At 47.3% G+C, this 20,532-nt stretch overlaps 10 protein-coding genes and 1 long non-coding RNA gene across 12 annotated transcripts; 4 read left to right on the top strand and 7 right to left on the bottom strand.

Moving 5' to 3' along the window:
• Positions 1–638: 638 nt before the first annotated feature.
• LOC122626396 (larval cuticle protein A2B) lies at positions 639–1,349 on the top strand. The gene is made up of 2 exons (XM_043806642.1): positions 639–834; positions 917–1,349. The coding sequence occupies exons 1-2, from the start codon at positions 826–828 to the stop codon at positions 1,346–1,348; spliced, it is 441 nt and encodes a 146-aa protein (XP_043662577.1). The 5' UTR covers positions 639–825; the 3' UTR covers position 1,349.
• Positions 1,350–2,031: 682 nt separating this feature from the next.
• Positions 2,032–2,575, bottom strand: LOC122611984 (larval cuticle protein A2B). Its single transcript, XM_043785434.1, has 2 exons — positions 2,384–2,575; positions 2,032–2,331 (listed from the first exon to the last, which is right to left on the bottom strand). The coding sequence occupies exons 1-2, from the start codon at positions 2,573–2,575 to the stop codon at positions 2,032–2,034; spliced, it is 492 nt and encodes a 163-aa protein (XP_043641369.1).
• A 44-nt stretch (positions 2,576–2,619) lies between these two features.
• LOC122625410 (probable serine/threonine-protein kinase DDB_G0268078) lies at positions 2,620–6,500 on the bottom strand. Of its 2 annotated transcripts, XM_043805596.1 has the most exons (7): positions 6,345–6,500; positions 6,110–6,277; positions 5,705–6,043; positions 4,611–5,635; positions 3,871–4,158; positions 3,122–3,231; positions 2,622–2,929 (listed from the first exon to the last, which is right to left on the bottom strand). In XM_043805596.1, exons 1-7 carry the CDS (start codon positions 6,498–6,500, stop codon positions 2,904–2,906), a joined length of 2,112 nt encoding a protein of 703 aa, XP_043661531.1. In that variant the 3' UTR covers positions 2,622–2,903. The 2 variants fall into 2 exon arrangements, with proteins under 2 accessions (XP_043661475.1, XP_043661531.1); XM_043805540.1 differs by having other exon boundaries at positions 2,620–3,231.
• LOC122625599 lies at positions 5,911–6,369 on the top strand. Its single transcript, XR_006326625.1, has 3 exons — positions 5,911–6,035; positions 6,094–6,141; positions 6,242–6,369. It is a non-coding gene; the product is annotated as an uncharacterized LOC122625599 (long non-coding RNA).
• Positions 6,501–8,296: 1,796 nt separating the features above from the next.
• On the top strand, positions 8,297–10,374 carry LOC122625543 (dynein regulatory complex subunit 3). The gene is made up of 6 exons (XM_043805651.1): positions 8,297–8,546; positions 8,600–8,883; positions 9,000–9,178; positions 9,240–9,792; positions 9,847–10,181; positions 10,239–10,374. The coding sequence occupies exons 1-6, from the start codon at positions 8,297–8,299 to the stop codon at positions 10,354–10,356; spliced, it is 1,719 nt and encodes a 572-aa protein (XP_043661586.1). The 3' UTR covers positions 10,357–10,374.
• Positions 10,375–10,419: 45 nt separating this feature from the next.
• On the bottom strand, positions 10,420–11,519 carry LOC122625323 (enoyl-CoA delta isomerase 1, mitochondrial). The gene is made up of 3 exons (XM_043805470.1): positions 11,152–11,519; positions 10,937–11,083; positions 10,420–10,881 (listed from the first exon to the last, which is right to left on the bottom strand). Exons 1-3 carry the CDS (start codon positions 11,404–11,406, stop codon positions 10,420–10,422), a joined length of 864 nt encoding a protein of 287 aa, XP_043661405.1. The 5' UTR covers positions 11,407–11,519.
• Positions 11,520–11,727: 208 nt separating this feature from the next.
• On the bottom strand, positions 11,728–13,118 carry LOC122625883 (enoyl-CoA delta isomerase 1, mitochondrial). The gene is made up of 4 exons (XM_043805931.1): positions 13,021–13,118; positions 12,646–12,926; positions 12,440–12,586; positions 11,728–12,380 (listed from the first exon to the last, which is right to left on the bottom strand). The coding sequence occupies exons 2-4, from the start codon at positions 12,871–12,873 to the stop codon at positions 11,913–11,915; spliced, it is 843 nt and encodes a 280-aa protein (XP_043661866.1). The 5' UTR covers positions 12,874–12,926; positions 13,021–13,118; the 3' UTR covers positions 11,728–11,912.
• Positions 13,119–13,340: 222 nt separating this feature from the next.
• On the bottom strand, positions 13,341–14,629 carry LOC122626733 (enoyl-CoA delta isomerase 1, mitochondrial). Its single transcript, XM_043807104.1, has 4 exons — positions 14,538–14,629; positions 14,142–14,375; positions 13,937–14,083; positions 13,341–13,877 (listed from the first exon to the last, which is right to left on the bottom strand). Exons 2-4 carry the CDS (start codon positions 14,367–14,369, stop codon positions 13,407–13,409), a joined length of 846 nt encoding a protein of 281 aa, XP_043663039.1. The 5' UTR covers positions 14,370–14,375; positions 14,538–14,629; the 3' UTR covers positions 13,341–13,406.
• Positions 14,630–15,053: 424 nt separating this feature from the next.
• On the top strand, positions 15,054–16,023 carry LOC122626735 (translocon-associated protein subunit gamma). Its single transcript, XM_043807105.1, has 2 exons — positions 15,054–15,306; positions 15,373–16,023. The coding sequence occupies exons 1-2, from the start codon at positions 15,159–15,161 to the stop codon at positions 15,795–15,797; spliced, it is 573 nt and encodes a 190-aa protein (XP_043663040.1). The 5' UTR covers positions 15,054–15,158; the 3' UTR covers positions 15,798–16,023.
• Positions 16,013–18,026, bottom strand: LOC122626732 (3-ketoacyl-CoA thiolase, mitochondrial). Its single transcript, XM_043807103.1, has 4 exons — positions 17,894–18,026; positions 17,466–17,632; positions 16,264–17,192; positions 16,013–16,199 (listed from the first exon to the last, which is right to left on the bottom strand). Exons 1-4 carry the CDS (start codon positions 17,910–17,912, stop codon positions 16,118–16,120), a joined length of 1,197 nt encoding a protein of 398 aa, XP_043663038.1. The 5' UTR covers positions 17,913–18,026; the 3' UTR covers positions 16,013–16,117.
• Positions 18,027–18,553: 527 nt separating this feature from the next.
• Positions 18,554–20,362, bottom strand: LOC122626730 (probable splicing factor, arginine/serine-rich 7). The gene has a single exon (XM_043807100.1). The coding sequence runs from the start codon at positions 20,243–20,245 to the stop codon at positions 18,704–18,706; it is 1,542 nt and encodes a 513-aa protein (XP_043663035.1). The 5' UTR covers positions 20,246–20,362; the 3' UTR covers positions 18,554–18,703.
• Positions 20,363–20,532: the final 170 nt, after the last annotated feature.

Raw genomic sequence — 20,532 nt, forward strand, 5'->3', positions numbered from 1 at the left:
CATTTTCCTTAAATTTCTTACAAATAGTAGGAATACTCAATTAAGGTCGTCAGTCCATCGCTATATGAATATGAATATGGTATACCTATTAAAAATATTCCATTACACATTATCGAATACCTTTGCTAGAAATATCACTTGATGAAGAGGGAACCTAGTAAACCCAAATACAAATTAATAATCTTTAATCCTATAAATCTAAAAAATACAAATTTATAATAGTTAATCCTAGACATCCAAAAATATAAATTTTGAAATCCAATTTTGTCATTTAAGTTAACGTATTGCCAACTAATGACAACCTATCAATAATAATAGTAATAATTTACTCAATATTAATCAATTTAAATCCCTTAACTTTCACTTGGCTTTGAGTAGAGGCAGGTCCATAGGAACCCATTGACAATCCAGAGACAAGAGCTTACCGCGGCTACATTGTCGCCCAAAGTGGAGCAGGGTAAATGTTTTATTACCGCAGCCAAACATTGCCAAAAAAAGTGAAATAGAAGTATAATAACAATTTTGCATTAGCCGGATTCCGGTTCGCTGGGTGAGGTGTTCGCAGATCGGTTTTTGGGGAGTGTGTGCTGCTCGGTGTGGGTTATCGAGTGTGTGGTGTGTAGTGTGTGATGTGTGGTGCGTGTGCTTGGAGCGTGGCGCCCATCAAGAGATCGGGATGGGGATGGAGGTGGTGGCTGTGGCTGGCCCAGAGAGCAGTGCTTTGACTATAAAAGTTGCGATCGCGACACTTGGAGACATAGTTCAGTGCAGGAGCCGCAGCAGCCACCAAGTCAGCAAATCCCCCAAATCCAAGTCCAAGCCAAAATGTTCGCTGTAAGTGCAAAGAATATGCGTGCAGAAAAACATCAACTTTAATTCAATTTAAAAAATATAATAATTGTGATAATTCTTACAGCTCGTATCGCTTTTCATCCTGGGTGTTGGAGCCGCCGCCGCCATCGAGCTGCCCATTTACCACTCACCCGCTGCCATTGTGAAGCCACTGCTGAAGACCGTGGAGGTGGAGGCGCCTGCCCACTACGACTTCGCCTACTCGGTGCACGACGAGCACACCGGCGACATCAAGAGCCAGACGGAGTCCCGGAAGGGCGACCTGGTCCAGGGTCAGTACACGCTGGTCGACGCCGATGGATACCTGCGCACCGTGGACTACACCTCGGATGCCCACAACGGTTTCAACGCAGTGGTGCGTCGTGATCCCCTGGGCCAGAAGGTGATCAAGGCCGCGCCCATTGCCAAGCTCCTGGCTCCCGCTCCACTGCCTCTGGCGTATGCGGCTCCCAAGCTCCTCGCACCCGCCAAACTGCCTCTCGGCCTCTACCATTAAGTTCTGGGCAGGATTGATCGAGAGAGATAGCAAACACTGAATTCATCGCATCGACAACGACCCATCCGCATCCGCATCTGTATCTGAACTATTACTATTACTACTATCCAACTGCCCAAACACCTCGTATCATATCCAGCTTCCTCTGAACTTCCTTCCTATCTTCTGATCCTATTCTCTGAAATCTCTACTAAGACTCTTCGGCATCCGGTCATCGAAAGCGCCATAACCCGATGACTGGGGGCCTCTATCTCATCTATGTGTGTAATACTATGTGTAAATAGAAGGCAATAAATGCATGATTAGAAAACTCAATATATACGGATTTTCAATTCAACCAATAGGGGATTCTAATAAAGTATGGAATAGAGTATTTCAACATGGATTGTAATTTAGAGTAACTATAATAATAAGAATTTAAATCAGGTTTAAAGATTCATTAAATCGGAAAGCCTTTAAACATTCATAATAATCCTACATCGCCCTATAAAATTCTAATTTTTGCTTTGATTTTGTTAGAGTGTAAGATTCGTAGCCCACAGGCATATTAATTGAACAGCCTTTAGATTTATTCTAAAAATACAAATGTATCATCTTCAGTTGGTGCCTATGGTTAAGGTAGCCAAATCGTGAATCCGGTCAATTGAGTAGGTCCTTTACCACATCCCATAGGTTCCCCCTTTTCAATAGCGAGAAAGCGGTTCCCTGCGAACTTGAGCGTTGAAGCCCAGCAGAGGATCGGCGGTGTAGTCCACAATGCGCCGGTGTCCATCGGGATCCACGAGGGAGTAGCGGCCAGTCACGTATTCGCCACGTCGGTGCTCGAACTGATCCTTTACATCGCCGGTGTGGCTGTCGTGCACGGAGTAGTGGAACTCATACTGGGCGGGACTGGCAATCAGCTCATCCGGATGACTGGTGATGATCCCGGCCTGAACAGCGACGAGGGCGCTCAGGATCAGGCAGACGGCAATGCTAGAACTCTAAGCCAGAGATAGTGATATGTATGCAATGATAGATGGCGTCCTGACTTACCAGGACATTCATGGCGAACAAGTTGAAGTTGTAGCTGGAGCGATGGAGGGAACTCGACTGATGACTAAGGGCTTGGCTCAGACCTCTTTTATAAGACGCATCTTGGCCCATTGTCGCAGTGGCCAACTTATGGGAGCTGAAATCGAATACCCCGCTCGAATCCCATGCCTTATGCAACCCATATACATACATCGCCCATGAGGGAAATGAAACCAAATCCCTGCACTTGCCACCAACGTTTGCAAGCGATTCAAAACTCACTCGGATTATATTATCGTATAGTAGCTTAAAGTACAACTTACACTCGAGACTCAAGATCGTAGGCTACTTTACACAATAGTTTAGCTTAGTTGTATCACAGCAATAACATTATATCGAAACTAGACTAACTCGTTACGCCGATTCGATGTTGGTGATATGGATTTGGATTTGAATTCAGTTCGGGATTACGCAGATCAACAGGCACTTAAAGTAGTTCCATTCTGTTTCAGGTACAACGGCATCTTGCAAGTCGATCCTCTCAGAATTTGTTCTCCAGCAGCGATCCTGGCAAAGGGATAGTTGGATATTGGAAATTACGGATCCATAACTCTCTAGATGTGCTCCCAAGTTAGCACTACCATTGGAAAGCTCCTATTGGGTGATCGCTAAGTAACTACATATTGTGGATTGGATTGGAGTGGTGATTGAGTGCTCTCGACTTCTACGCTTGCTGGTGACTACCCAAAATCAAGTTACCATTCTCGGCCACCATCCAAGCCGTCAGCTTCTCGTCCTCCGTCCTGTTGGACTCATCCCAGGGGAAACTGGACGCCACAGCGGGTTTTTCCTTTTGAGCGATTGGAGCCCTGAAAGATAATATATGCTATTAGTATTAGTTCCAAATGTATCTTGTTAGGGTTTCAAAATTAGATTTAATTTAAACTACTGTCCTAGCTATTTAGAAGTCTGTTTGTTGCAGATATGAAAGCAATATTGTTACTTATACATTACTTATTTTAAAAGACAGGCAAATCAAAAGTGCTCGACACCACTGGGGAATTCGTAGCTGATTTCCCTATGTGCGATGATGATATGGATATGATATGGTGCACTAAGAGTCTCTACGGCTACGGATACGTATCTACAGCTACAGCTACAGCTCAACGGCGAATGTTGGTTTTTACCTTATGGGCCAAAAGCGACATTCTTCATCAATTGAGGGGGAGGACGAGGAGGAGTTATCACTTGGGCCACCCACACAAAGTGTTCAATGTTCAATGTACAATGACAAGCAAACGAAAACACACACAAAACGATGACAGAGACAGCAAGAGAGAGCGCGAGCGAGACAGGGAGAGAGGAGAGAGACAGAGTACAATGTAGAGAGAGAGAGATAGAGAGACAGGATGCAGGGATCATGATTATGAGGATGCTGTGAAGCACGGGTCAATGATTACAGGGCATGCAGGCCGGCGGGAATGTCCAAGGACATGCCCCCCACTTACAGCGAGTCCGCGTGGCTGCCGTTGTTCACCTCCAGGCTGCTCTGGGTGGCCTTCTTCCGCAATCCCGGCCTGGGCAGGAAGCTCTCCCCGAAGAGATCCCGCTCCCGCGGTCCAGGTCCGCGACCACCGGTCGACGTCTTCCCGCTCTTCGCCTGCTGCGTGAGCGGCACCGTGTGCGGATACTTGCCATCGCTGTCCGAGTCCATGGACAGTTGTCCGAACAGGTCCTCCAGCAGGATGTTGGCCTTGGCATTGCGCTGTCGCTTGGCGGAGGTTTTCAGCTTGGAACTGCACGTGGGAGATACGGAGAGACACACGGTGAGGAGTGGCGCAGGATCAACTGGGTGCAGTGCCAGAACATAACATATTGTGGTGCCAGGGGTGCGCACACTCAAATATATCTAACATGTACTAATGAATCCATCAATTGCAGTCCTTAAAACTCTTTGAAAATTTCTAAACTCGAAATAAGTTTAACAAAAAAACTTAAAACTTTGGAAATATTTACTTCCGTCCTGAACGATAAACATTCATCAATAAATTCAGAAACATAATTGCTGAAGGATACTTTTGAAAACCGTGTAAACATCAATGAATATTTTTACAACATGATGATATAATCATAAAAAGAATGTTCCTTATTAAAATTTTTGAAATAACGTTCAGAATTTGACAATAAACAATAAAAATAAGTTTAAAAATATGTTGCGATTGCCACCTAATCTGTGGTTCGAACTTACCCCAGTATCAGGTCCAGATCGTCGGACTTGAGAGCACCTATCTTTGGGTCCTGGGCCGCCGCTCGGGATCTTCCCGAGAGTCTCATGGGCGGAGCAGCCACCTCCGGCTGCAGTTGCGGCTGACGCACAAGGAGGCTCGGTGGAGCCTGGCTGGCACTGACCTTGGAGAACACGTTGTAGACCTTGGCATCGGGGCCGAGGAGAGATGGCCTGGCCACAGGCACGTAGTAGCCGCCATTGGAAGCGCCCACCACAAACTTGGCATTGTTCTTGGCATTCATGTTGGCCATGTTGGCCGTGTCGTAGCTGAGGTGGCTGCCATTCACATAGATGGCACCTGCATTCCGGGACGTGGTGGTGCTGAAGGAGACATTCGGGTGGTGCACCTGCTGCTGGTGGTGCTGCGGATTGCCCGCTGGCAATCCGAAGAGCTGTGAGATGTTGCGGTTCAGGTAGATGTCGTTGATGGACTCTCCTCCGTTCTGGAGCTGGGGCACCGCGACTCCGTCCACTGTGGCTCCACCCAGACTGGAGGAGTCTGCATGTGAGCCCGCACCCAACTCACTGCCGGTCAGGAAGCTCAGCTTCGGTTGGTACTTTCTGGGCACTCCGCCATTCTTGGCCGCCAGGTTGTTGTTTTTGCCCAGATTGGAGTGGCCATTCATGTTGTTGTTGGTCTGGTGCAGCAACTCGGTGACCGCCTGCAGCTTCTCCTGCACCGGAAGCACGTTGTTGGAGACCGTCTGAACCGGATGCCCATTGGTAGCCGCATACTTGGAGCTCAGCCGTACATTGGCCTTGGTGGCCGCCGTGGGCGATATCCGCTTGAGGGCGTGAAAGTATGGATACTTCAGACTCTGCTGCGCCGTCGGACGCTTGTCGGGATCGTAGGCCAGCATATCCTCCAGCAGATCCAATCCATTTTGGCTGCAGCGACTGACGACGCTGCTCAGTGGAACTTTGATGCAGTCCGGGTAGCGGAAGTGGATCATGCTCGCCAGGCGATATCCATCCGGCCAATCGTCCTGAAAAGTAAAAAAACAACCATTATACATCTAATTTGTTTAATGTTGAAATAAGGAATACGGTTTTACCTTCTCTGGAGTGCCCAGCACGGAGCAGATCTTGAAGAGCTGATCCACCTCACTGCTTCCTGGGAAGAGCGGTCGAAAGGTGTAGAGCTCGGCCATAATGCAGCCCATGGCCCAGAGGTCGATGGTACTGCCGTAGTTGGTGGAGTGCAGGAGCACCTCCGGTGCACGGTACCAGCGCGTCGATACGTAGTCCGTAAACGGAGGCCTCGATCGGATCTCTCTGGCCAGGCCAAAGTCGGCTATCTTGATGAGATCTGGGCCGGAGCAGAGCAAGTTCTCCGGTTTCAGGTCGCGGTGGAAAAATCCATGACGGTGCATGAAGGCCAGACCAGTAAGGACCTGGAAACAATATAGTTATTATCATATTCTAATCACATCTTTCGTTTTAGGTGGAAAGCAGCTCACCTGGAAGAGAATACTCTTGAGCTCCGGTTCGGGTAAGTGAGTATCTCTGTCTTTTATCATCTGATAGAGGTTTTCCTTCATGTACTCAAACACAAAGTACAGGGTATCGTTCTCCCGTATCACCTCCTTTAGCTTAACGATGTTCGGGTGGGACAACTTCTTCAAGGACTAAGGAGAATAGAGTATATTAGTAGTTACGCAAGATGCACCAATTCAAGGAGGAGGAGGAGCATACCTTAACCTCGCGCAGATTCATGGCCTCCTCCCAGGAGTAGTACTTGCGCTTCATGCGCTTGATGGCCACCTTCTCGCCGGTGTCCTTGCGCTGGCCCAGGACCACGGTGCCGTAGGTGCCATCTCCCAGTTGGGTCAGCGTGATATAGCGGTTCATGCTTAGGCAGATGGGGGCAGCACTTCACACATTCTCCGGGTGCAACTATACGGGAAGGGCAAAGGTGAGCGTAAACTACAATCAACACGCGACTCAAGGAGGTGTCTTCAATAACTTATGAGTTCCGCCCACTAATGTGGACTTCGACGAATCACAGTTAAATTAAATGACTGGCATTAAACATCAAATCGAATCAAACTTGGCCATTTCGTGAGTCTCCATTTTTCGGATGCCCATAGCTATAGCCTCGGGAGCTAGGGTAATTAAAATCAATATATCGATCACGGAGGCCGGCTAAGAACTTGACCAAATTTATTTAACCCAAATACGAATTAGCCATCAGGGTCATCAGTGGCAGGCAATAGAAGAAGACGGAAATGGATTGGGAACCAAGATGGTAGAGGTTTATATCTAAGTGGTGGTATTGCTGACATGGGTTTCCAATCAAACCACAAATGATATTTGACTTCAAATCGACAATTTTCGTTTAAGTCATTACACTTAATAGTGGATAGCAATTTGTAAAGCACACAAAAGAAAACAGTTTCTTGAAGTGAAGATTGAGTCACCTTTTATTTTCGAAAATGGTGGAAGATACTCCTTTGCGCTAGGACGTTCTTATAGAACACCGTAGTAACCCCCAAAAAATAGTCCTTAAGGGTTTTCAGTCAGTTTTCTCCCCCTAAAATGGTCTAGAATTTTTGAGACCGAGCATAACCAGAAATGTATAAGTTGCGTGTCTTTCTTAGTTGCTTTTTTAAAATGCTTGGATCGTAGGATTAATTTGATTGGACTTGCCACTTTTATAAGCCAGTTTCCACGTTTTCAACAAACCAAGTTCTTCAAGCTGCTCACTTTATTTAGTTCTCAAATCGGTGTGGTCATGTGTCGTAATTGGTTTGCGGTCATTTGGCGAATTTGGTTCCTTGGGCGATAATTTATTCATAGACGTAGCTTTACCACCTTCAGAATCCCATTTGGGTGTATACGAGTATATGTATACGGATTGTTTTGGTTTGCGATTTCGGGTGGGTGATAAGTGGGTGGGTCTCGGGGCAACTAGAGCCACGTTTCGACCTGGCTTTTACTTGGGATTCACAGCCGAGTCACAGCCTTGAACCACTCACATTTGACTCACTTAAACTCTAGGCACGCACATCCGACGCCCGATTAGCCGATTACTATATGCACCACTATATCCGATAAGCGACTATGAGACTTTTCGCACCGCGAAAGCGTACAAGCAAATAAACAAAGCTAAATGTTCGGGGTCACTTTATCGATTGAACGGGGGGTTGACAAAAAGGATTCCCTTCCAATGCACACCAGTCACACCAAAGGACTCAAGTGCAAGAGTTGTCCTATCACTCGTACCTCAAGCGTAATTGCATTTGAATCCGAAGTGGCTAGATGTAACGTGTTGGTTCGAATTGAATGAGATAAATGGCTGCTATCCCGTAGCGGATATCCTCTGCGCACAGAAGTTTATTTAATAAGCAAGCACTAACAACTGACAGACCCGATATCCACAACAACGGAACGGCCCAAGCAACCGCAGCCCTAACTAGACCACCCTCCGAATCCGGGAGAGAAAGCTTGAAGAGAGCCGAGGGTCCCCGAGCCGGTTGACTGGGTCTCCGGTTCCGCCAGATCCCGAAGTCCTTTGGGGGTGGAACACGTACGCAGGTAACTAGGCAGGGCCATGTTTTGTGGGTTGCCCATGGCAACCTCGCTCGCTCGAGTCCAACTTTCGTGACCACGCGGATTGGGGATATGTTCTGCGAGAGCCATCGACAATGGACGACCCGGTCAGCAGTCAGCCAGGTGAGAGTGCTGCGGTGGAGGAGCAGACGGAGGCGGAGGAGGAGGAGGAGCCCCTGAAGGGCTTCCTGGAGGAGATCAACTGCCCGGAGCCGGGCATCATAGATCGTCAGATGATCGAAACCGCCTATTTGGAGGAGGGCCAAAAGGGCGAGGCGAGAAGACTCCACCAACTGGAACCAGTGGTCTATGATCGCATTACCACCATGCGATTGGAATTCAAAAGTAAGAAAGTTAACTTACGTAAATATAAGACGAAACCAAGAACCTTTTCTCAGACATCCTTAGGATCGACCATCTCTGGATGATGCCGAATCTCACAAAGCTCTGTTTGAACTGCAACAAAATCGAGGTGATTGAGCACCTCGAAATGCTGACTGCCCTCACGGATCTGAATCTCAGCTTCAACTACATCACGCGGATTGAGAATCTGGAGGCACTGGTCAACCTGGAAAAGCTCTCCCTGTTTAGCAATCGCATCAGGAAAATCGAAAGCATACACACTTTGCAGAAACTTGTTATCCTTAGCATTGGAAACAACCTCATCGATACGGTGGAAGGCGTAAGGTTTTATTCTATTCCATTGCGATAATATTATAAATAACTAATTCGAAACACTACATTTAAAATAGTGTCAAAATGACAAGTTCATAAATTAAAGTGTTGCTTTTCTCCTAGATCGAACGATTACGTTTTGTGAGCAGCCTAAAAGTTCTTAATTTAGAGGGTAATCCCATTGCTAAGCAGCCGGATTTTCCATTGTCCCTCTATGTGACCGCCATCCTGCCCCAGCTGAACTACTACGAATACGTTTTCATCAAGGCGGAGACGCGGGAGGAGGCCCAAAAAAGATTCTAGTGAGTGGTTTCCCAGATCCAAGGCTTCCAAGCGTAGGAATTTATTTCCATGTATCCACAGTCGAGAGCTGCGCGAAATCGAGGACAAGCAGGAGCGCGAGATTCAGGGCCTGGAAACGGAGGCCCGTGAAATGGCCGAGGCGGATCGGCTGGCCTCCAGTTTTGTGGAGCACCTGGATGGTCAGCAGCTGTACGATTCCCTGTGGCGAGACGATGGGAATGGACGCATCCTGATGCTGGTGGGTGCACCTGCTCAAGAGCTGTGCGAGGAGTATTCCAAGGATGTGTACGAGCTCACGCAGCAGATCTACCGCCTGGGCTTGGAGCGCTTCGGCGAACGCGACGAGGAGATACGCGACTTCAATGCCAACCTGCATGAGGGACAGGAGGAGCTGCAGGCACAAGGACAAAAGCAAATCGAAGAGTTTCTGCAGTACAAGGAGCGAACCTTCGACGAGATGCGCCTGAAGTGGAGAGAGCTGGATCAACGGGACGATGATCTGGAGGAGTTGCAGGCCCAGCTGGACACCCTAACGGCCCACTTTGAGGATGCGCTGACCGAGATGTGGGAAAGTCTGATGGCTCAGGAGCTCCATTTGCACGAGGCGGTTGAGGTGAATTAAGTAAGTTACTTAAAAGCTATTAAATATTAATATTTTCCATATCAGGACTCTACGCTAAACTTTAATCGCAAGATCTCCGACCTTATGGCCAACTTTGTGGAGCAGGCCCAGGTGATCTTCCAGCAGCTGCGCGATCTTTGTAGCCACTTTGCCGACAACATGACGGACATTGTCACCCAGTTTCTGTCCACCAAGCTGGCTCGCAATGAACTGAATGCCATTCCCGAAGAGCTTATGCAGTGTTTGGATGATCGAGAGGCGGTGCTTCAGCTGGTGGAGGGCATGAGGACGTCCCACGCATCGCGAGTGGATGAACGTGAGGATCGCATGGCTCAACGCAGCAGGCAGTTCATAGATGACATGATCATGAATCTTAACAAGTATGTTCTCTCTATATTCATAAGAGATATTTATAAGCCTATACTATATCCTTACAGCAAAGAGGTGGATCGCCATCGCGCCAAGATTCTAGAGATCAATTCTTTTATGGAAATGATGACAGAGGCTTTGGCCAATCTGCCAGGTGAATTGCACCAGGAAGCCCCTTCGGATTAATTTAATACAAATTTACATACATACACAATAAATGCAATTTGATCACATTCCTATAACAGATCGCTATTTTCTCTTCTTAAGACCCTCCAAGTGTGCGCAGAGTCCCTGCTGGAAAAGCGGAGTAGTGACATAGTCGACGCACTCCTTCAGATCCGCAGCTCGATCCTGGAGCAGCTCCCGCACATCCGGCTCCCGACACATTCGCTTGGTTAGGCACCTGGCCACGGGATTGGCCTTGTCAAAGGTGCCTATGAAGGCTGCGCACTTGGAGAGCGCTTCCTCTTTGCTACACGCAATCTCGTCCACGAGACCCACATCCAGAGCCTCCTGGGTGGCGAAGAGCTTACCTTGATTCAGCGCCCGCTCGACAATTCTGCGGGGTAAGACGCTCTGGTACGAGTTCATCATCCACTTCGAGATGACGAAGCTGAACCGGGTGGCATGTATACCGATGAAGAGATTGGGCAACATGACGCGATACTCACAGGCGGTGGCTAGGACACAGCCAGCGGCAGGAGAGTGTCCCTGAAATGGGGCTTACAGTTTAGTGACGTTATAACATTAAAAAAGTTAAGAATACATTGATTGCCGCTGCTGTTGGAAGGCCACAAAGATGGAGGGCCAGCCACAAATCCTGGAACCGGGTCCAGAATAATCGCAATCGCTCCACTTCCGGGTTCAGCAGCTCGTTGAGGTCGAGGCCAGCGGAGAAGACCTTGTCATTGCTCTGTAAATGACATACATTTACATATAAATAGGATTGGAAAATGTGTAATTTGGGAAACCCAAACCCACTGAAGTCAGGATGAGACCGCGGCTCTTGTTGCTCTCGATCTGATTGATGGAATCGATGAGGTCGTGCATCAGCTCCATGGTCAGCGTGTTCACCGGCGACAGGTTCATTGACAGAGTGGCGATCCCACTCCTATCATCCACCTCTATGGTGGTCAGCTTTGAGGTCGCCCCATTGCTAAGGGATCGCAGGGGTTGCCCCCCGCTTAGAATGGGTTTTATTCGCCTGACTCCATCTATCAGCCTGTTACGCAACATGACTTGGACGACTTTGGATCTGGAGCAGCAATCACGCACTGAGCGACAGGCAGGAATTTAAACAAATTAACCTGTTTATCATATATAAAGTCGAGTTGCAAACCAAATAACTAAAACAAACACTCAAGCCGAAACGATCAGCTGGTCGGCATTTCCAGGCAAAGTTTACACGGCAACAGCAAATCGAGATCAACAAGTGTTTATCGAGCAATTTTGAGATAGTTTTGAAGGCTGTATTTTGAAACTATTACTTATTGTCACAATATACTTTAGTGAGGAGAATACAGTTACCTCTTTCAGTCCTCAGCATACATAAGAATATTAATATCTAAAAATCAAATTTATTCAGGTTTACATATAAACAATTTGTTAAATTACTATATAAAATGACTGCACGAAACGACTTTTCAATTTCAATAGTTTCAGTTTAAATGCATGTAGAAAGATCAACAATACGTATTGCAAGTTAGATTTTATAAAACAAAAACCCCTTTCTGTCAGGTATTCTACTTCTTGCCCTTGTTCTTCAGGTTTTCAAGATAAGTACCCATAACCTTCTGCACCGCTGGGCTGGAGGCCAGAGCTGCAAAGTCAGCAACATCTTTTTCGCGTATCTTCTCAAACTCCTTAATGTTGTCGGCACGAAATTGGAGCTTGGTCAGTCCACGAGCCAAGGGATTGACCTTAGCAAAGGTGCCGATGAAGGCAGCACACTTCTCCACAGCCTCTTCCTTGGAGCTAGCGATCTCATCGACCAGGCCAGCGTCAAAAGCCTCCTGCGTGGTAAACATGCGTCCTTGGGTGAGAGCTCGCTCTGCCACCCGTTTGGGCAATACATTAGTGAATCCGGCCATCAGCCACTTGGGTGCAATGATCCCTAGTTGGGCTTCGTTTAATCCAATTAAGAAGTTGGGCCTCATCACTCGATACTCGCAGGCCGTAGCCAGAAGGCAACCGCCAGCGGGGGCATGGCCCTAAAAGATTATGAATTAATACATTTTATTATATACATTCTTAAAGATAAGATACCTACATTGATGGCTGCCGCCGTGGGCAAACTGGTTCCATACAGGGCAATCCACACATTCTGCAATTCCGTCCAAACGGTTCGGAGTCGCTCCACGTCCGTGTTATACATTTCGAAGATGTCCAGTCCAGCTGAAAACACATTGGAGCTGGCCTATAAGCAATTAAAGTATTATTTGCATAGTTACATATTTTATAAATGATCGAACTCACTGAGGTTAAAATAAGACCGCGACTTTTGTTGTTCTCGATTTCGCTGATGGAAGACTGCAGGTCCAACAACAATTGGACATTTTGGCTATTCACCGGAGGCCGGTTCATGGTGAGGGTGGCGATTCCTGTCTTATCGTTGACCTCCACGGTGGTCAACTTGGTGGCGCTGGACATCCACCTACTTGGAGACCCGCGGGCCACCAATCTTAAGAGATTTGAGCGCAGCATCTTCTCTTTGATAAGATTGCAAGATGACCTTTGTTCAAGTGTTTATTTTTAACCTGCAAGGGGAGTAATTAGATTTTAGTCATATCTAAAATATATTCATATTGATATATTTATATATCAAATATTTTTAATTATTTATGTACATACCTCTGTGATAATTTCACTAAAAGTTTATTTAAATTCTTATCTCCACAGCTGGTAAGTAACTGATCTTCGATGGAAATTTTCCAGCCAACTGTTATCGGCCGCCTTTTAGTTATCGAATACAATCAACTTTAAACACCTATTTGAACAGAATATGAACTTAAATGTATCATAAAATCATAACAATATACTTTACCGTGTGTTACCAGCTCCTTAAATGATACTTATAGATAGAAGAACTATTAATCATTTTATTTACTTCAGTTAAAATAAATAAAAACCAATCAATTGGTATTTGTGGAATAAGAAAAACATATTTCAGATGAATTCGTTATAAATTGGGTTCAAACAACTTTATTACTATATAAAAAATGTTTATAATCATTGGCCTATTGCTTCTTGGCCTTCTTCTTCAGACCCTCGAGATAAATGCCCAGACCCTTCTGTACCGCTGGCTGGTTGACAAAGAACAGGAATTTCTCAAGATCTTGCTTTCGTTCGTTCTGCAGTTGCTGTAGATCGGCAGCTCGGAATTGCTGCTTGGTCAGTGACCTGGCCAGCGGATTGACCTTAGCAAAGGTGCCAATGAAAGCGACGCACTTTTCAATTGCCTCCTCCTTGCTGTTGGCAGTCTCATCGATGAGACCCACCTTCAGGGCCTCCTCCGTGGTGAACATGCGACCCTGGTTGAGGGCGCGTTCCGCCTCCCTTTGTGGCAAGACGCTCAGGAAAGAGGCCATGAACCACTTGGGCGCAACAATACCCAGTTGTGTTTCGTTCAGGCCGATGGTAAAGTTTGGCACCATGACCCGATACTCGCAGGAAGTGGCTAGCAAGCATCCACCGGCGGGGGAGTGTCCCTACGGATACGGAGCAAAGCTTTTACTGAATGATTCCAGGACACTTGCAAGGAACTCACGTTGATGGCCGCTGCTGTGGGAACACTACTGCCGTAGAGAGCCAGCCAAGTCTCCTGCAGTTGCGTCCAGAACGCGCGAATCCTGTCTTTATCCGGCTTGTACATCTCCAGAATATCCAAACCAGCTGAGAATATTGTGGAGCTAGACTACGGGTGAAATATGTATTTAATATATTATAGTTCAATGATTTATTATCTTTCGTACCGAAGTCAAAATGAGTCCGCGACTTTTATTGCCCTCGATCTCATCAATGGAGCTCTTCAGGTCCTGCAGCAGTTCCAAGTTAAGACCATTTACGGGTGGCCGGTTCATCGTGAGGGTGGCGATGCCGGTCTTTTCGTTGACCTCCACAGTGGTCAACTTGGTGGCAGTGGACATCAAACGGTTGGAGCCAGCACGGGCCACCAAGCTCAGGACTTTCGATCGCATCATTTTGATCTGCAAGCACGAAAGACGTAAACAACTGAGAGTGACCTTTGGACGGATGCCGGTTTCAATTTTTTTATGTGCCTAATCTCCTTTCTCAGCTCAATTTTAAATCCAGATTCATTTTAAGTACAACAAAATAAACTTTCAAAACTTATTCAGTTTTTTATTTACCTATGAATATTATTAAGCGGTGCAGTTTTAACAAATAAACTCAGCTGCCGAAGAACCTGTTGCGCTATCGATAGTCGAGTAGTCAGTGGCGTAGTTGGGGGATCGAATTGAACAAACATCTTACCACGAATAATTTATACTCTTCTTCGAATATCTGTACTATTAGTAAGGTACTGTAATACACCCAATGGCATAATATGAACTATCAAGTTACTTTTAATAATACATAAGAACGTATGGAACCGATTTAATGAATTCCATGTTCAATTCTAATGAAAACTCATAGTTGTCAAAAAAAAAAAGTGGTGGTATAAACATTTAATGAAGAAAATGTGAAGCATCTCAGCCTTATTATTTTATTATACAAATTCTAATAGTGATCCTTTCGTCATATTAAATTCAAATAAATACTCATAACCGCCACAAATCTCAACCGCCCGTAGATATCGATAGACGACAGCGCTGTCATAGCCAATCGACTGTCACTGACAGCCGCACTGCAGCTTGCAACCCTGGTTTCTGACGTTTACACGTCACAATTCGTCCGAGCCGACTTGCGTTTGCATTCGTGTACACTTTACCGCACTCTTCGCTACTTTCTCTACGAAAATCCAACCGAAAATGGGATCCGGCAAACAACAGAAAGTGCAGTCCTCTGGCTTCACTAAGGAAGAGGAGCTGCTGCTGCAGGATTTCAGCCGCAATGTGAGCACCAAGTCGTCGGCGCTGTTCTACGGCAATGCCTTTATCGTGTCGGCCGTTCCAATCTGTGAGTAAAGTGACACGTTGTATGTTTTGGGACACTTTGTGAATGAATGTGGGGTGCTCCTTGCAGGGCTCTTCTGGCGCATCCACAACATGGACCTGTGGCCAAGCTCCATCCTGTTCGTCCTGGTGACGGCCGCCAGCACCTATCTGATGGCCACCGCCTACAAGAACATCAAGTTCCAGCTGAAGCACAAGATCGCTGGAAGGCGGGAGGAGGCTGTGACCCGCGAGGTCAACCGTCAGGTGGGCGATGACAAGAAGGTCACCCGCAAGGAAAAGGACGAGCGCATCCTGTGGAAGAAGAACGAGGTGGCCGACTACGAGGCCACCACCTTCTCCATCTTCTACAACAACGCCATCTACCTGGCCGTTATTATTTTCATCAGCTTCTTCATCCTGAAGAACTCGACGCCGTTTATCAACTACATCTTTTCTGTGGGCATCGCCAGCGGCGCCCTGGCGCTCTTCTCCACCAGCACCCAGACGAACTGAGCGAAGGTACCGCCATGTCATCCCATGTTCATGTACTCGTAATGTAAGGCCCTTCAAGAGATTTCCTGGTACACCGGGCTGGTCCTTCATCCGCCAACCCCCGTCCTATTGGCGTTTCCAGCAGTGCGAGCATAGAAATTTTATAGTATAAACACCAACTTGTCTTTCTTGTAGAAAGCTGATCAACTTCCATTCGCTGATGATTTAATAAATTGTAAAGTTAAAATAATTTCTTTATTGCTATCGGGTAGTTTTAAAACGGAATTTTCAGCACTAATTTAAGTGTAAATGCAGGGCAACTATTACAGTAAGCTGTAAGATTAAACAGCCTCGAGAAGAAGGGCGATGCCCTGACCACCACCAATGCAGGCGGATCCAATGCCGTACTTCAGATTTTTGCGCCTGGAAAAAGGCAAAAAAATATACATAAATTTATGACAGGTTGTAAAAGGTTTCGGAAACTTACTGCAACTCATGCACAAGATGACCAGTGATGCGAGAGCCACTGGCTCCCAGAGGATGGCCCAAGGCAATGGCGCCTCCATTCACATTCAGCTTGGAGGGATCCAGTTTCAGGGCATCGGCACAAGCCAATGTCTGGGCAGCGAAGGCTTCGTTGATCTCAATCAGGTCAATATCCTCCAGCTTCTTGCCGGAAACCTTGAGGACGTTCTGGATGGCGGGTACTGGGCCAATGCCCATGATCTCAGGCTTGACTCCGACAAAGGAGAAGGCCACAAGACGGGCCAGGGGCTTCAGGTTGTACTCCTTAAGCGCCTCCTCCGAAGCCACGATCACTGCGGAGGCACCATCACAGATTCCGGATGCTGTTCCAGCCGTCACAACGCCGTTCTTCTTGAACAGCGAAGGCAACTTGTTCAGACCCTCGATGGTGGTCTTGGGACGAGGATGCTCGTCCACCACAAAGTCCACTTCCTTTCCCTTGACCTTCAGTTTGATGGGTGTGATCTCGGCATTGAACGCTCCCTCCTTCTGGCCCTTCTCCCAGTTCTTCTGTGAGAGCAGAGAGAACTCATCCACACGCTCCCTGCTAATCTTGTACTGGTCGGCCAGGTTCTCAGCGGTCAGAGCCATGGGCAGCTTGCAGTAGGTATCGGTGAGGCCAGCCCACAAAGCATCCTCCAGATTGTAGTTGGCACCCAAGGTGGTACCGAATCTGATGTTACGCGCAATGAATGGGCTCTGGGACATGTTCTCCACACCGCCGGTAAGAGCCACCTTGGCACCACCAACCAGGATGTCCTGGGCTCCGTTGACGATCGACTGGAAGCCGGAACCGCAAAGCCGGTTGATTCCAAGGGCGGGCTTCTCGATGGGCACACCGCAGTTGAGACCCACATGACGGGGCACATAGATACCATCCGTGGAGGAGGACTGCAAGGAGGAAGAGAAAGAGATTTTTATCCTTAACAAGTTGCAACAAAACAATAAATACAAATCGGTATGCATGTAGTTTGGTTTTCTTAACCTCATGAGTTACTATTAAACAATAATTAACCATTTTCTATCAAGTTATTTTATTTACATAACCAGATATTCAAGATCATCACATCTACATATTTTATTTAGTTTATGAACTCATCTTTGTTTTATTCCGACGCCTTAGGTTTTCCTGCTAAAGGATCTTTCATCTTTAATCCAACTTACCGCAATCACATTTCCCACGATGACGGTGTCCACCTGCTCACCCTTAAGACCGGCAGCATCCAGAGCAGCCTTGGCCGCAGTGGTCTGCAACTGGGTCTGGTTGATGCCCTTCAAGGATCCACCGAAGGTTCCAAAGGCCGTTCGCTTGGCAGCCACAATATAGATACCTAACAAAGGAGAAGATACATACGAACATATGTAGAACATATATAATGTGCGTAGGCATACTGATAGCACAAATTTAGCACTAACGAAAACGGATTTTTGTTTTCGATTCAACAGGTCCAAAGTGCAACCGGCTGGACGCGCGGGGGGCATAGCATCAGATAAGACATCAACGAGTCCAAAGTACAGATCTCTTAGGCGAGATCACCTCTTATCCTGGACCTCTAAAGCATAGGGATATCCTAAAGGATGCACATAGTTACCTTTGGTTGCGGCAGACATTTTGTAAGTGCTTCACTCTTAAATCAAACAACAAATAACTCAATACAAGTAAAAGCGACTATCGCACTGCAATAACTTTCCACTTCTGGTCGCGACTCGCCGCCATTGCCGACATATTATTGGATGAAAGCTCGAAAAGCTTTTCCCGGCTCTCTGGCAAACAAAGTGAGACAAGCCCACCGATTACAGCTGTATAATACACTGAGCGAAAACATGCGTAGCTCGTTGCTTCCCATTAGTCACCATCGGTGAATTTCGATATTTGATGAAAATCAATCTCTCTAGTTTTCACATACAAGACTTTAATTTTAATTTGTGCTTAATGTATCTTTATCAAAGCAAATAAGCATACTTGAGTACTCTTTACAAAATGTTGAGCATACAAAGTTATGAAGTCGGTCTTTGGATTGTAAAGTATATATTACGTCATTACAAAGTTATTTATTAATTAAACTTGGATTTGTACCGATTTTCCTAGTAAGACATTAAGATTGTTATAGTTTCCATATTTAAATAAACAATCCGTACTTAGCAAAAACTTAAAAGATCTTCAGGCAGCATTAGATAATTGCGATGTTCCTGATATCGTGGCCTTAAGGATATTTGTATACACTACGTTTTTCCCTTAAGAAAGAAAATGCTTCAGTTTTAATTAGACTTTATGCTTGGAAACTAGGACAGAGTTGAGTGAAATTGAAATCTCATTGAGGACATTGGGTGTCGGGTTGTACTGGAGACGGGGTTGCTTAAGTTCTGTATTTATTATAAAGTAGTATGCAATCTCTCTATGTCTACGGCGAGTTGGAGATGTCCATGTTGTCCGACTTCTCGACGCTAACCGACTTGCGTGACTTTGAATCGGCGCTTGAGCGTGAGCTCTTAACCTCAGTGTCCTCAGAGATGGATTTGAGTTTGCGAGTTTCGGGAGTGCGAGAGCGGTCGCGCCGCCGGGATGACTTGGAGGAGACGACGACCGGGTCCTTGCTGTGACTGGAGCGTGACTTACTGCTGGTCGCTGGCGGTGGCGAGAGAGAGCTGCGCTTGCTTCTAGATCGGGGAGAACGCGAAGAGCGCTTCTCGCTGCGGTGTGACTTCTTGCTGCGCTCGCGGGATCGGGAACGCTTTCCGTTACCACTGCCTCCTCCACCGGCGCCATGTGAACGAGAGCTTCGTGAGCGTGAGGTGCTGCGGCGATGACGGGACCTGGAGCGCTTGCCACGCGACCTTGAGGAGCGAGAGTGCTTGCCGCCGCGGGACCGTGATCTCCTGGAACGCGAGGAGCTGCGACGGTGTCGGGACCTTGAGCGCTTGCTGCGAGAACGAGACGAGTGCTTGCCCCGCGAGCGAGAGCGGCGTGAACGGGATACACTGCGTCGCTCCCTTGAGCCGGAACGTCTGGAACGGCGCCTAGATGTGGAACGATGCGAGCGGGAGCGACTGGTGCGACGTTCCCGGGAACGGGACCGTGATCTAGACCTACGGCGCTTGTCCTTGGCGAGCATTCCAATCACCGGGTCAATGGCCGCTGAGATCATACTCTGCGCCTCCTTCACAATGGTCATGGCCTCCTCAATCTCAGCCTGCGCCGCCTCATTCGATTTGGCCTCCGGCTTGGTAATGGAGTACGTGGAGTGGTAGACGCTCAGATGGCCACCCTTGAACTCCTGGCCCTGCATGCGCAGAGCGTGAATAATGCTGGTTTGTTCGCAGAACTCGATCATGCAGTACGTCTTGTTATCCTTCTCGGCCCATCGGGCGTACTTTACCTCCCCGGCGCGCTGGAAGCAGTCCATCAGATCGTCTAGGCGCCACTCGTTCTTAACATCGCACACGATAATGGTGCGCCGGATCTCCTCGATTTTGCGCGCATCGTAGAACGAAGGTAAGGCCGGGTACTCCGGCAGATTGAACTCCACCAACTTGGGGTCGTACGTCTTGATCACCTGCTGGGGCAGCTGTCCTTCGATGCGATTTATGACTTCGGGCGGTAGCTTGGAGTCCGGCTTCTGCAGCCCCGGCACTATGGTGCCATTCTTGAGCATCTCCAGCGCCCGGTACTCCTCGGGAATGGCCAGGACGGGGATGACGATCAGAGCGCGATCGATGAAGACCGTGTTGGTCAGGTGCTGGGCCACCGGCACACTGGTCGTCTCCGTATATTTCACATAGCAGATGCGCGACTGCACCGGACAGGAGACATCACGGATTGTCGGGTACAGGCGGATCTCCTCTATCTTGCCAATGTTCCCGAACAGCGTCTGCATCTGGTCCTTGGTGGCCTGCGGCGCTATGTTGGTCACCTGGATCACACGCGGGGTGTTGCCGCCAGCCATGTTTGCCAGTTTCTCGGTTCGCCCTCGGCTCGGCAAGCGGTTTATTTGCAATAAAAGTGTATTCAATTAACCTACAAGAGCAAGCGAAAAAAAGCAAGGGTTGCAACGCGTCCCAATGTTTCGATTGTCGACCGATAGCCAGGCTTGCGGTAAATTCATAACATCTGGCAACTCCTTTACTAATTTCCCGCCAGATTAGTATTATTTTTGTAAAGTTCCTTTTGTTTTTAATAAAATTAAAAAAGGTAGGCGACTTTTAAAATTACCTATGGTTAGGTTGACAACAT

Source organism: Drosophila teissieri, chromosome 2L (genome assembly GCF_016746235.2).
Source record: "Drosophila teissieri strain GT53w chromosome 2L, Prin_Dtei_1.1, whole genome shotgun sequence".
NCBI classification, from domain to species: domain Eukaryota; kingdom Metazoa; phylum Arthropoda; class Insecta; order Diptera; family Drosophilidae; genus Drosophila; species Drosophila teissieri.

Coding starts and splice junctions, on each gene's coding strand:
- LOC122625323 (XM_043805470.1), bottom strand. CDS start 11,406: ATGTTGCGTAACAGGCTGATAGATGGAGTCAGGCGAATAAAACCCATT. Junction 11,084..11,151: donor GCGGTCTCATCCTGACTTCA/GTGGGTTTGGGT, acceptor TGTCATTTACAG/AGCAATGACAAGGTCTTCTC. Junction 10,882..10,936: donor CAACAGCAGCGGCAATCAAT/GTATTCTTAACT, acceptor GCCCCATTTCAG/GGACACTCTCCTGCCGCTGG.
- LOC122625543 (XM_043805651.1), top strand. CDS start 8,297: ATGGACGACCCGGTCAGCAGTCAGCCAGGTGAGAGTGCTGCGGTGGAG. Junction 9,179..9,239: donor GAGGCCCAAAAAAGATTCTA/GTGAGTGGTTTC, acceptor ATGTATCCACAG/TCGAGAGCTGCGCGAAATCG. Junction 10,182..10,238: donor ATGATCATGAATCTTAACAA/GTATGTTCTCTC, acceptor ATATCCTTACAG/CAAAGAGGTGGATCGCCATC.
- LOC122626730 (XM_043807100.1), bottom strand. CDS start 20,245: ATGGCTGGCGGCAACACCCCGCGTGTGATCCAGGTGACCAACATAGCG.
- LOC122626732 (XM_043807103.1), bottom strand. Junction 17,193..17,465: donor TCGTGGGAAATGTGATTGCG/GTAAGTTGGATT, acceptor TCCTCCTTGCAG/TCCTCCTCCACGGATGGTAT. Junction 16,200..16,263: donor CATCTTGTGCATGAGTTGCA/GTAAGTTTCCGA, acceptor GCCTTTTTCCAG/GCGCAAAAATCTGAAGTACG.
- LOC122625883 (XM_043805931.1), bottom strand. CDS start 12,873: ATGCTGCGCTCAAATCTCTTAAGATTGGTGGCCCGCGGGTCTCCAAGT. Junction 12,587..12,645: donor GCGGTCTTATTTTAACCTCA/GTGAGTTCGATC, acceptor AATTGCTTATAG/GCCAGCTCCAATGTGTTTTC. Junction 12,381..12,439: donor CCACGGCGGCAGCCATCAAT/GTAGGTATCTTA, acceptor ATAATCTTTTAG/GGCCATGCCCCCGCTGGCGG.
- LOC122625410 (XM_043805540.1), bottom strand. CDS start 6,500: ATGAACCGCTATATCACGCTGACCCAACTGGGAGATGGCACCTACGGC. Junction 6,278..6,344: donor TGAATCTGCGCGAGGTTAAG/GTATGCTCCTCC, acceptor TATTCTCCTTAG/TCCTTGAAGAAGTTGTCCCA. Junction 4,159..4,610: donor GATCTGGACCTGATACTGGG/GTAAGTTCGAAC, acceptor TCCCACGTGCAG/TTCCAAGCTGAAAACCTCCG.
- LOC122626733 (XM_043807104.1), bottom strand. CDS start 14,369: ATGATGCGATCGAAAGTCCTGAGCTTGGTGGCCCGTGCTGGCTCCAAC. Junction 14,084..14,141: donor GCGGACTCATTTTGACTTCG/GTACGAAAGATA, acceptor TTTCACCCGTAG/TCTAGCTCCACAATATTCTC. Junction 13,878..13,936: donor CCACAGCAGCGGCCATCAAC/GTGAGTTCCTTG, acceptor CCGTATCCGTAG/GGACACTCCCCCGCCGGTGG.
- LOC122626735 (XM_043807105.1), top strand. CDS start 15,159: ATGGGATCCGGCAAACAACAGAAAGTGCAGTCCTCTGGCTTCACTAAG. Junction 15,307..15,372: donor CGTGTCGGCCGTTCCAATCT/GTGAGTAAAGTG, acceptor TGCTCCTTGCAG/GGCTCTTCTGGCGCATCCAC.
- LOC122611984 (XM_043785434.1), bottom strand. CDS start 2,575: ATGTATGTATATGGGTTGCATAAGGCATGGGATTCGAGCGGGGTATTC. Junction 2,332..2,383: donor TGTTCGCCATGAATGTCCTG/GTAAGTCAGGAC, acceptor TCTCTGGCTTAG/AGTTCTAGCATTGCCGTCTG.